We start from the raw sequence: 12322 nt of genomic DNA on the forward strand, positions 1-12322 counted from the left end.
AGCGCCGGATCCTGAAAAGGGTGGTGTCTCGGCGGGATGAGTCACGCGACTGAGCGCACGACGCACGACCTTCGGCCCCTACCCCGTTATTTTATATCACGTCGCAGACTGCCGTGACCTTATGATTATCATTGTAGCCACGTATCACAGCCGCGTATATGTATAATTATTATTATAGCCACGGGCCGACCGGTATTCTGCAAATCGCACGACCATGGCCGGCCGGCACACGTCGACTGCGTACGAAAGCAGTTCGACGAATTTATCGATACGCAAACGCATTTCCCGCCGTCTTCTCGAGTAAGCTAATTAAAGCGAATTCTTTTACAGAAATATATTACTCCTTCCTGGACCTACAGCTCTCAAACTAGTCCGTCAAAAAGTTCTCCAACGGTCCTGCGGAACGTTAATATAAATGCGCTGAGATTTATCTCGAGATAAATCCTCATTTTTCTCGCCAGAAATAAAAGATTCGGGCTAAGGCGATATTTTATGACTGCGGAGCAAACGAGAAGTTTTCGGCTTCGCCTCCCTTTCGCCCGCATCTCAAAGAACGACCGTAATACCCGGGGTCTCTTTCTCTCGGCGCGGAATTTCGCGAGCCTCGGGAGGAACAAAGCGCTTTGAAGATCGTAAGGCGCTATTCTTCGGCATATTCGGCGCGAAAACCAGGTTTCGAAAACTGGTCGCGCGACTGGCGGCAGATAACGCGGCGATGCGAGAGAAAAAAGAAATGTTCCTGGCATTAAGAACTCGAAAGTTATTTCAACGATTTGAGGATTCGCCAGCGAAAGGACGGAGGAGATGTCGTGGGACATCGAACGCCGTTTCCAGGAGAGGCGAGAGGAGAATTTATTTCATATTCGATACTGCAGCTAGGGCATAAAAAAGAAACTATCTAAGTTCTCTGAAGTTTTGCTTTAACACCTAAAGCAGATAAATGCACAGATACGTGCGCGCGTGTGGGTGTTTTATATTACTTTAATTCCCCCCATTCAACTCCAACTTTTAAAAGTCTGTTCCCCTGGATATACCATTGTCACTACCACGTTCTTTTTACGCGGCGATTTCCTTCATTCAAGAACTGGAAACAAGATAGCTGAGGCTGACGAGAATGGAAATACATCGAATACTCGCAATGTGGTAGTTTGTTTCACAAATCTGTCTCATAACACGAGGAAAGAAGAAGAGAGTGAGAAATAGAGAGACGGACGAGGAGAGAGGGGTAACATTATAAATAAAAGACAGCAAATTTTTAAGTGAGAGACAAGAGAGGGGAGAAAGAGGGAGAGAGGGGAAAAGAGAGAGAGAGAGAGAGAAAAGTAGAGAGGTGCACCTCTTCTCGAGGTGTCCGAAGGAGGAGGTGGTAGCCGTAAAAAGGGGAGGAGGGGAGAGGGACCTATGACACGTGACCAATGACTTATATAAAGGTGGCGAACGTCAGGGCCCAAACACAGAGTTCTATCTCTCGACGCAGCGGAGGCGGTGTCCTTAAAAGTGTTTGTAGAATTTTTTTTCCGTTAATTTTTCGTTTGCCTCCGCGTCACATAGTCGACTTTTTCGTTGAACCATGAGGACGTACTACGTGATAGCCGCCATACTGATCGCCGGTACGTAAATACAGACCAACCAACACCGGGGGAGGGGTATAAGGGGGTGGTGAAGTTGAAATGGGCCGGTTAAATCGCGCGGATGATCGCGAGTGAGACGCGATAATCTTCGAACAATGAGAAAGTGGAGGTTTCATCGTTAGTGTGTGAAACATGCGCGTGTGGTAGAGTAGATGCAGTGCGCCCTACGTGCGTCGAGAACAGGATATAATCGGAACTCTTGCGCCGGGATCCCGCCGCATCGGAGGACCCGCGGAGATAGTCCTTGGAAAACTTCCGAAAACGCGATCGCGATCGTTTAATTCGTATTCGCGCGGTCACGTGTGCAAGTTTTCGATTTACGAATATTTCTCTCTCTCTCTCTATTTCTCTTCTTCTTTCCTCCTTCCTTTTCCTTCTCTCTCCCTTTTATTCTCTCCATCGCGATCTATTGACTTAAATCGTTATTTGTTAATTAGTAGTTTATTATTATTTTATTTTCCTACAGTCAAATTTAACATTATTTGGATTAAAGGCACCACCGTAATGTCAAAAGAAAAACTGTTAACAAACGGAAAGATTGATATATTTTTATAAGATTTTATACTGAAAGATACAAAAGTTTTATGTAAATATAACTTTTCAAGTTAAAATATATAATATAATTAAATGTGTTACAAATTTTCTGATCATAAAAATATTTTGCATTTACGCATATATGTAGTTTTAATATTGAGCAGATAATACGATTATTTTTTGCTCGTGTGTAGATGCAAAAAAAACGCAAGAAATAAAATGCAAGTATGTACATCTATCCAATGACAAAATAATTTAACTAAACCGCAATCACGATTATATTTAGTAAGCTTACAATTCTATTATTCTATTTTCTGCATAATGGAATAAAGAAATGTTTTCTAAGATTATCAATATTTCTGAAAAAGTTTTAAGAGAATTATTTAGAATTCTGTATTTTTATATTAATTAGATACGATTATATTTATCTTGGACTTTAATTTTTATTGGGCAATAAAATCGTGTTTTTTTTCTCTAAAAATGGTAAATTCCGTGACGAGTACTTTCTAACTGTGTTAATTAAGTACCGCAATAATTGAAAATTGCGCCTGGTCTAAAAAATTTTCCACGCTTTCTTGCCATCGCGGCATAACCTTGGCCCAGATCTTGACCCTAGCTCCTTTTCGTTCCTTTCTTGCCAAAGGAAAATTCAAGAATGAGATTAATCGCAACGAAAATAACTTTCCTGATAAACTAATTTCAAACTGTCCATATGTATAATACCGATTTTCCGTAAGTATAATCAAGAATAATGGAGAAAAAATCGTTTAAATTACTAAGAATTTTACAATATAATCGAGAAAATTATTGAAAGACTATAAAAGAAATATTTACAGTCTTAATATTTAATGGTTTTACTGAAAAACTACTGAATATATATAAATTCTACAGATCTACAACGCAAAAGAAATGAAAATGTTTATATGCAACGTTAGCGTAAATCGTGTAATTATTGAGAGAAAAATTATACTCAATCCTTCAGTGAAAATATGATATTATGAAGAGACTCGTATCTTGTATGTTAGAAATTTTCTTTCAGAAAACGGACATTTACTCTCATCATACTTTATATATAAATGTATATGATGAAATATTTGATAATTGAAGTATGTAACCAATTATTACGTATCGTGTATTAGACTCCCACATAAGATTTATAATAAAACTTTCTTAGTTAATACCATAGAAAGAAGAGAGAGAGAGAGAGAGAGAGAGAGAGAGAGAGAAAATAAATATTCAAAAAAATCAAAAAATATCCAAACTAATTGTTAAAAATTTTTTCACGAAAATAAAATTTTTTAAATTTCAAACACATTGTGAATATACTTAAACATATGTTTCTTGGATTTACTTAATACCTTCTAACTTTATCCTTCTTTGAACACAATGTCAATTCTTGATCTCATTGTAGAAGTTTGATTTTTAACGTGCAAATCATTTCAGTACATATGTAAATCAGTGTTTTATATAACCACTGCATACTTTAAACAAGTAATTATATAACGACCTAATGCCGCATATTTTACAAAACGAGTCGCACGAAACTGGAACGAAGCGAGGGGGGCGGGGGTGGGGGACTCCTGTCTGTGGTCCCCTGGCCGACGAATATTTCGAAGTCGCTTTCGGTGGCGGGACCGGTCCCGTGGAAAACGAAAGTGAACACAGCTCCAAGCAGACGCATTCGTATACAGACTCGCACTGAGGCTCGGCGAACCGGGTGAACGGGATGCTGGGAGGGCCCAGTCACGAGCGGCTGCGGCCGGGGCCTGGCCGCGGGCCCAAAGTGAAAGCGCCCGGCGAAAGTTACCGTCCGGCGCGCACAGTCCCTTACATAAGATACATTTTAGCTTATTCAGGCGTCATACGCCGCGTGCGCGTGCGCGTGAAAGAAAGAAAGGGGCGTAAAAAAAATATATATATTAGACGCAATTAACGCGGACGCGCTGTACTCTTGAAACAATACATTATGTACCTTACTCTAATCTACCCCTTCGGATTTATTCTCCCGTAACGATGCCTGGATACGTTTCCTGCTGCACCCGCCATTTTTTTTTCGCGGTCGTTGCTGTTAAACGGGGGAATGGAAAGAGGAAACCGGAATGGAGGCTCTCTCGCGGCCGGCAGTTAATTTTAGCTTGCGATTTCCTACGGAGAACGGAGTGCTGTCGAGCTAAAGGCGGGGTCGCTTTTAACCGCGGTCCGAGAAACTCGAGGCAACGATTCGCGGATACGAGGTAGAAGTGGTATTTTTTCTTGTACTTCCTGGGGGAGATACAAGAAAACGTAGTAGCCTTTTATGTACCTTACAGCCTCAAGATATTTGAGGAAAAATACGCTTCACTCTTTCGTTCGCGAGCACTGCAGAAACATAATTGTTTCTGAAGCGAATTATATTGTCCCTCGCGAGAGACGAAATTCTGCGAACACACTACGGATTTGTCTTCGCTAGAATATAGATATCAATTAACGTTTAACACAGCGAAGAGCCTCGAGAGAATCGAACGAACTCGAACATGCGATCTTGATCATTTCAGGGACGAACGGTCAGGAGTCCTTCAAATGTCCGGACGATTTCGGGTTCTATCCTCATCACATATCGTGCGACAAGTACTGGAAATGCGACAATAACGTGGCGGAGCTGAAGACGTGCGGCAACGGTCTAGCATTCGACTCCAGCGACAACAAGTTCCTCACCGAGAACTGCGATTACCTGCACAACGTGGACTGCGGCGAGCGCGCGCAGCTCGAACCGCCCATCAGCACGCCGCACTGCGCCCGCCTCTACGGCATCTTCCCCGACGAGAAGAAGTGCGACGTCTTTTGGAACTGTTGGAACGGCGAGGCCTCCCGCTACCAGTGCAGCCCCGGACTGGCCTACGACCGTGAGGCCAGGGTGTGCATGTGGGCCGATCAAGTGCCCGAGTGCAGAAACGAAGGTATCGACCCCGCCGGTCGCGAGTCCGTCTTGAGTTCAGTTCATTGCGAGCTGCACAGTCGAGCCTGATCGACTTGTTAACTTCCGAGGACGTTAGAACCGTTCGGGTGAAGAAGATATCGGCAAAGAATAATGTTCCGATCGTGCATATCATTGAAGATAATTCTTCCGTGACGTAATAATTATTCAGAGAGTTCGTCCCTGGAGTTTCGCAGTTTAAAACTTCCTTTATTGCGGAGGACCCTTAAATTGACTGTTGCAACTTCTGTTTCTGACGTAATCGACACTTCAATGTTATTTCAACGACACGCTGTTGGCGTCAAATCGAATGTTATAACGTGGACTTGTAGGATTTCTGATCCAGTCACTCAGGAACTCGTCACGGGCGATTTGACGCGGATAATAGGACATACATAAAACGGCCAATACCGCCTCTCTACTGCGAGACATACAACTGTATCGCAGATCCTTCCATTTCCTTTCCACTCGCCTCCTTTCTACGTTAACTCTGTGATTTTTCTTCTCTTACGTACCCTTGGGAAAATTTACTTGAAATGAAATTCAAGTTTTTAAAAGTAATCTTTCAAATCCACGAGTTTACTTAAGAAAGTTTAGAGTAAGTTAGGACACGGTAATTTTCAGATTCAGTCAAGTCTGTCGAAGTTCCCGCTAGAGGGCCGCGCGGTATTACAACTTATATCACATGCTTTTCACAATTCTCTTAAAGTTTTCTTTTAAATTATTAAAGTGACTTTCAAGTTTACCTTAGATAAAAGTTTCGAGTGTCCTTTACTTTCTATATTTCTTATTTTTCTAAAGTAACATTTAAAGGTTTTCTAAGAGGTATATTTTCCCAAGGGTATAAAAATAGAATAAACTATTTTTTTTCTCTCACACCATATACGTATTTCTTACGAGTTCGACTTTCTTATTGATTAAATAACTCTTAAAAGTTAAAAGGGTCAAACGTATCTTCTTTATGTCACACGTATTGTGCATTTCATATTGTTATGTGCTTGGTATCTCGTACTTTTGTTCGCCCCTGATCAGTATCGCACGTAATTACGAAGAGATACGGTGCCTTTCTCTGTCGCTCGTATTATATGTCTATTTGTTGCTTCACGCAGAGGTCGCCGGAGGTTTCACGTGTCCGGCCGCGGGAGAAGTGAGCGGCGCATCCGGCAGCTTCAGCAGACACGCCCATCCGGAGGATTGCAGAAAGTACTACATATGTCTTGAGGGCATCGCCAGGGAGTACGGCTGCCCGATCGGCACCGTCTTCAAGATCGGCGACGCCGACGGCAGCGGCGCCTGCGAGGACCCGGAGGATGTTCCTGGATGGTGAGCGTTTTTAATGTTTTCTAACGGATTCTGTCGTAAAACTGCAGTGCAAGAATGAACTGCGAGAACGATCAAGAAGTATTGAGAAAAACAGATACCAAAATTGCTACGAATTTTTACATTCCGAAAAGAAGCGGAAGGGAGAATTTTAGAGTGAAATTACTTGGTCCATTTGAACGATCTTTCTCTTTCTACGAATTATTTCATTCGTTTCTGCGCAATCATGGTTGATTTTTGAAACGATTAGCATATGGTATAAGTTTAAACGGTCGAACTCTAATCCAAGACCACGCAGTCGAATACGACATAAAAACGGATAATTCGTATCTACCAGAATTCTTTTAACTTCGATTTCACACAATGATAAATGTTGATCAAGAATTCAAGATCTCATCTGTTTAAATTACGATCGCTGGAAGGAACATAAAGCAAAATGCAAAAAAGTCGCTGTAATGATTGATTAGCGTAAAAATTTCCCCCAAAAAGTTAAACATACGAAAGCTAATTTTGTAAAACTTGAAAAATTTTGAGTGCGAACGTTGTTTTTAAAACTAAATTTTCCTTAACTTCCTACGTGTCTTTTCTCTCTTCTAATATTTCCATATAATTTTCATCAATCAATTCTTTCTAAATAGTCTTGTAATTTTCTGCCAGTCATATCTTGTGATATTAATATTAGTTTTGGAGACTACATTAAATAACTATAAAATTAACAGAGCGCAATGAAACTCCGCCAAGAAATGTGTGCTAAAAGTCGTTGAACGTACGAAAATGATATTAACGACAACGATGCATTGCGCAACAAATAATTGGGGGCGCATTATAAAAATGTTGGAATTTAATTATCTCGGTAATTACAGTCATCCGATGGAAATATCGAGCTACCCTGGATGAAATCGTGTTCGAGGGCTTTCGGGGAAGGAATTGCATTTGCATTGGACAATGTGTAATTAAGGAGATATTCGCGTTACAGCACACTTTCGCGGTGGTTAATCATGTTTTTGCGCAATTACTGTAAAAAAGAAGTAATCTAAATGGAAATTTGACGTGCAGCAAATCGTGTACTTAAAAATTGAAGAGTCGAATCGCGAATTGAGTTTTGTCTGTGAAAGTTGAATTTCTGTTTTCGAACATTAAGTGCTTGATCGTAAATTGGCAAATAATTTTGTGTATTAATTATTATTAATATTGGTAATTATACTTCTTAATTATCCTCTAACATGTGGCTAACGTATATGTTAACTGTCTCATCGTTCTAACGTTATTGTAATACTACCCATTCGTATGGATTGCCTAGAAAAGTGTACTTTACAATTGTGTTCATTTCATATAATTTTTATCTGTATCTAAAGAATTTATATTGAATCGAAATTGGAATCAATCTCAACACGATTCTAATTGCCTGGCAATCTACGTAGTAAATCGTAGAAGTACTAGATACCTAATCGTGAAAATTTGCACACATATACACACCTAAATAAGGCGACGAAAGAAGATTTTCCTCGCATTCTCCTACAATTTCTTGCATTCTCCGCGCGGTTTGCAAATTTTCATGACTAATTGTAAATGCAAGCATAGTATCTTTGTGTGTATGCATGTGCATCTCGTCCGCAACATAACGACAAGAGCACGCCAGTACGCAGTAGCGCGCACCGAGCATGTCTTGACCTCCGGGTTTTTCTCGATTTTGCTCCGCAGTGAGGATTACTACGGTGACTTGGACCTGAAGAGCATCCGGAAGAGCGAGCTGCTTGCCGGTATCCAGAGCGAGCCCAGAAAGCCGAACCAGGTCCTCAAACCTAGGCCCACAACAGTAGGAGGGCCCACGAGGCCCTCACCCAATCAGGAATAAATCCTGATTTACCTCGCTCTCTCTCTCTCCCTCCATCCCTTCATCTTTTCACGCCCTCTCTATTTCTTTTTGCCTCTCGTTTTCTTTCTACTTCTCTCATTCTTTTTTTTTCTTTGTTGCTGTCATTTAATTTTATCGAGTTCTATTGTTTAACGCAGGTTATTAGTCTAAAGTCTAGATTGTCAAATTTAAATGTAGCGCTCCTTCTTACAAGGAATAATGATCCTTTACTACAATAGAATTCGTTTGTCATGTTCACATAATCGTGCTCCAAAATTTACCTGGCGAAAACGAATTATGCCCTGTGTTTTAATAAAGAATAAAAGTATGCCCTAAACAGAAAGTTTAATTTCTTTTACTATTTTACTTCAATTCTCCACGATAAAAATATTCGCAAATCTATTCACGTTCCTTTGTATATTTTATTTTTTAATGTTGTCCTATTCCGCATTATTTAAATTTATATCGATTTTATGCTAATAAATTGTATCGAAGAACACTTCTTTCTCTTTTCCTTTCTTTTTCTCTATTCTTATTTCTTTATCTTGTCCTTCTCCTGCCTTTTTGAATTCTACTCTTCCTCTTTCTTTCTTTATCTCTCCCTCTCTCTCTCTCTCTCTCTCTCTCTCTCTCTTTCGTTTTCTGTTTCTTCAAACATAATAAACATACTTTCGCGTACGCATAATCGAGGAAAAATGCAGCCCTGATTATAAAGAGATTTTCTCCGAAAAAGAAGTAATCGGCAGCCCGCGAGGATCTCCAGGCGAAATCTCGGAGTTAAATTCGAAATAAAACCTCCGTGAGATTCTGAAAGAATAAGAAATGCGCGTTCGAGCTGCTGTAAATTTCGTGCCTTCATATACTCTCGCGAAATTCTCTCTCGTCGCTCTAATTACGCGTCTCCACGCGATCTCGATGCACGAGTATATGCTCTATTTTTGTAATTATAATAGAATAGAAGAAAAAGGACAAAGATACACACACATACACACATATATACGCGCGCGCGATTAGTTAGCGCGACGAGTAATTGCGAATTTCGAGAATTCATATAAAACTCCTTGTTCACTTGTATCTGTCTCGGTTTGCAATATACGCGTAACTATTTACGAAATCTATTAATGTAATTTTCAGAACAAATTTCTGTAAGAACTGGCAAATTTGTGCTGAAATTGACATAATTATTCTATTAGTATTTTTCAACGTACACATTGCACAGAATTAATTGTAGTTTATAATATTTAAAGATCCCCTCTTAGCTTAAACGGGACCTAAAATCTTGTCGATTTTCTATCGCTACAATGTCTAATTGATAATAATTGACATTGAGAAAGTATCAAATTTTCTCAGAACATTCCCTGACAAATGCTCAAAGATGTCCCGCAAAATTTATATTAATAATTTGAATTAATCAGGACGCCTTGTAGGCGATTTCTTTCAATTAATTTCTTTTCAGAAATATAAAATTTGCCCTCTCCTAACTGCTTCTAATCTATCTACACACTTTTAACTATCTTCAATCTATCTTTCTTCTGTCTTTTTTCCCTGTTTTTCTTTACTGTGAGAATAGAAATTTAAAATTTGTAATTTCGTAATAATGAAGTCGCTACAATCGAGGGCCGCTTTTGCAAAATTGCAATTTTGTTAAAAACGTATATTCTGTTGATTATTTATCATCCTGTCATTGTACCGATACAGCTCCTGATTTATCTTACCGTGTTAATTTGTTTCACAAAAATGGTCAATAAAATGTGTGAAAAGTTTTACTATTAATTAACGGTTGAATTTTTTGCAAAAATTGTTCTCGATACAATAAGACAACTGAAAAGCTGAATTTAACGAAATTACGGATTTTAATTCTTGAATGAGACACACGATAAAGAAAAGTAAAAGACATCGATTTTACATCGCGTATGAAAACGAGATCTATCGGACTCGCGTAATTAACAATCTACAGTTCAGAAATCCTTCCGACTCTTGACATTACGTAAGCAAGATTGGCCGGTTTGTCGTGTATCTTTAAGTAAAAGCGAAAAGTCTATACAATAAAAAAAAAAGAAAACTCTTGAAAGATTTCGACTTGTATTTTCACCTCATATTTGATGTTAAAAATTTTATTTATAACAATTTCGAGTTCTATTTATGTAATACGTTAAGATCGCGAGTATTTGCTTGTAAGATATAATTAGGTAATAATTAAATTGCAATTAAAATTCTGAAATTATCTTATTATTTAATCGATATATCGTTATGATTATATTGCGTGTCATACAGCAGAGAAGAATTAGGCCACGTTTGACGTTAAATGTGTGGTGAAAATATAAGCAATTTCTCTGTCTATTTGCCTTCGAATCCCGTTTCCCAATCCATCGAACGCTAATCATTTCTCCATTTGTTCTTAATTCTTAATATATTTAATAGGTTTCTCAGCACATTCTGTGTAGTCACTTGTTGCATGTGAAAACTATCGCCTAATGATGTATATAACTTAATCGTAACGTATGCAATGTATCGATTAAAGCCTGAAAATCTTAACTTGAAGCTTAAGAAAACCAGCATCTTAACACGCGCCGAATCTGTACATATCGAATTAGCTTTATCATAATTTTAACTGAAGCGAAGATTGAAGAAACGTACATTACATTATTCCATGTACATATTATATTTCAATCTTGTCGAATTTCGTATTGTTCGCACTTATTTGTTTTAAGAAAGAAATAAAACAAATTAAAATATTTACGAGATCTTGCCCGATACGCGCGAAGCGAAAACGACTGGCGAGCTGAGGTAACATTAGTCAAGTTTGCTGAAGTTAATAAAACATAGCTACTCAAAAGGTTCGTTTTCTATTGCTGCACAGGTGAACTAGTGCAATAAATTAGAGTAAGACAAGTCTATTTTTTTCTCATTCTAGCTTACTGCACTGGTTTACAGTGCAGCAATAGAAAACGAGCCTAAAACCTTTCCCTTTTTCTCGCGGGGGTAGATTTTCTTTCATCCTCAATGCGACCTTTATTCAGACTTGGCGACTTGAGGAATTACTCACAATCCGATCAAATCAGAAAGATCTATGCGTAGATCCACAGTTCGCGCGAGAATTACGATTCACGTATTCTGAAGACCGTGGGTCTTCGATTGAGGGCGATCAACGCGTTACGCTCAAGTCACACGCATTATTTTCATGCATTTCCCAGCCAGGACTATTATGGCGACGTGGACCTGAAGGCCCTGCGCAAGCTGGGCTACAGGAAGTAGAAGCGTTTGCATGCAAGCGTTGCACTCGCCGGCGAAGAAAAACAACGCATTCGCCGCCAGGGAAACCGGCCTCAAAACGATCGTCCGCGGTCGGCGAAGAAGAGGCAGACACCACGACGAATATCCTGCATTTTTTCCCGTAAAGCATTGTTTTCCGTAAAGTTAAGTTGTCGTCGCAGTGTAAATAAGTTAAATCGTAAGGTGGTCGTGAGAAAGATGCATGAGAAATACATGTTGAAGAAAGCTATACATTTTTGTCTACAATTTTTGTCGTTACCCTTAGAATTAGTAAAAATGTATTTAAGTAATAAAGTAACGAGTCACGTGTACACTTTATGCAATTGTAACAAGTAAATAAGGCGATTTAAGATAATATAATAGTATGTCGAGACGAATTGTACGTAAAAATCTGATATCTGATATAAGACAATAATAATAACAATATATTTTCACCAGGGTTGGGAAGTAACTCATTACTTGTAACGAAGTTACAGTTACAGTTACTTCCTTTTGGTAACTCTAACTTAACTTCGTTATTTTCTCTCCATCTGTAACTGTAACTAAACTTAGTTACATTTTTTCGATAACCAGTAACTAATTTAATAGTTACATTAATAGTTACTTTATATTTTAAACCCCCACAAATCGTATTAGGCCTCGCCTTTGCGCATAAATGCCTCCCTGGTAGCATTTATTGACTATACATTGGCTAACATTGGATTATATTGGGAGTGTATTGGCCAGGATTGCCGAATAAAATTGTAATATCGAATA

General features: G+C 39.0%; 1 protein-coding gene across 2 annotated transcripts; it reads left to right on the forward strand.

Annotated features, from left to right (window-relative positions):
• Window positions 1-1457: 1457 nt before the first annotated feature.
• LOC105570539 lies at window positions 1458-12000 on the forward strand. 2 transcript variants are annotated; one of them, XM_012027817.1, is made up of 4 exons: window positions 1458-1610; window positions 4700-5101; window positions 6228-6441; window positions 11488-12000. In XM_012027817.1, exons 1-4 carry the CDS (start codon window positions 1571-1573, stop codon window positions 11546-11548), a joined length of 717 nt encoding a protein of 238 aa, XP_011883207.1. In that variant the 5' UTR covers window positions 1458-1570; the 3' UTR covers window positions 11549-12000. The 2 variants fall into 2 exon arrangements, with proteins under 2 accessions (XP_011883207.1, XP_011883206.1); XM_012027816.1 differs by lacking the exon at window positions 11488-12000 and adding an exon at window positions 8140-8630.
• The last annotated feature ends 322 nt before the right edge of the window (window positions 12001-12322 follow it).

This window comes from Vollenhovia emeryi, unplaced genomic scaffold (genome assembly GCF_000949405.1).
Source record: "Vollenhovia emeryi isolate VEMERY1.0 unplaced genomic scaffold, V.emery_V1.0 DF939120.1, whole genome shotgun sequence".
Taxonomy (NCBI): Eukaryota; Metazoa; Arthropoda; class Insecta; order Hymenoptera; family Formicidae; genus Vollenhovia; species Vollenhovia emeryi.

Excerpts from the sequence above, each read along its gene's own strand:
- LOC105570539 (XM_012027816.1), top strand. The coding sequence starts at position 1,571 with ATGAGGACGTACTACGTGATAGCCGCCATACTGATCGCCG. Across the intron at positions 1,611-4,699 it reads AGCCGCCATACTGATCGCCG|GGACGAACGGTCAGGAGTCC; the intron begins GTACGTAAATAC and ends TGATCATTTCAG. Across the intron at positions 6,442-8,139 it reads CCGGAGGATGTTCCTGGATG|TGAGGATTACTACGGTGACT; the intron begins GTGAGCGTTTTT and ends TTTGCTCCGCAG.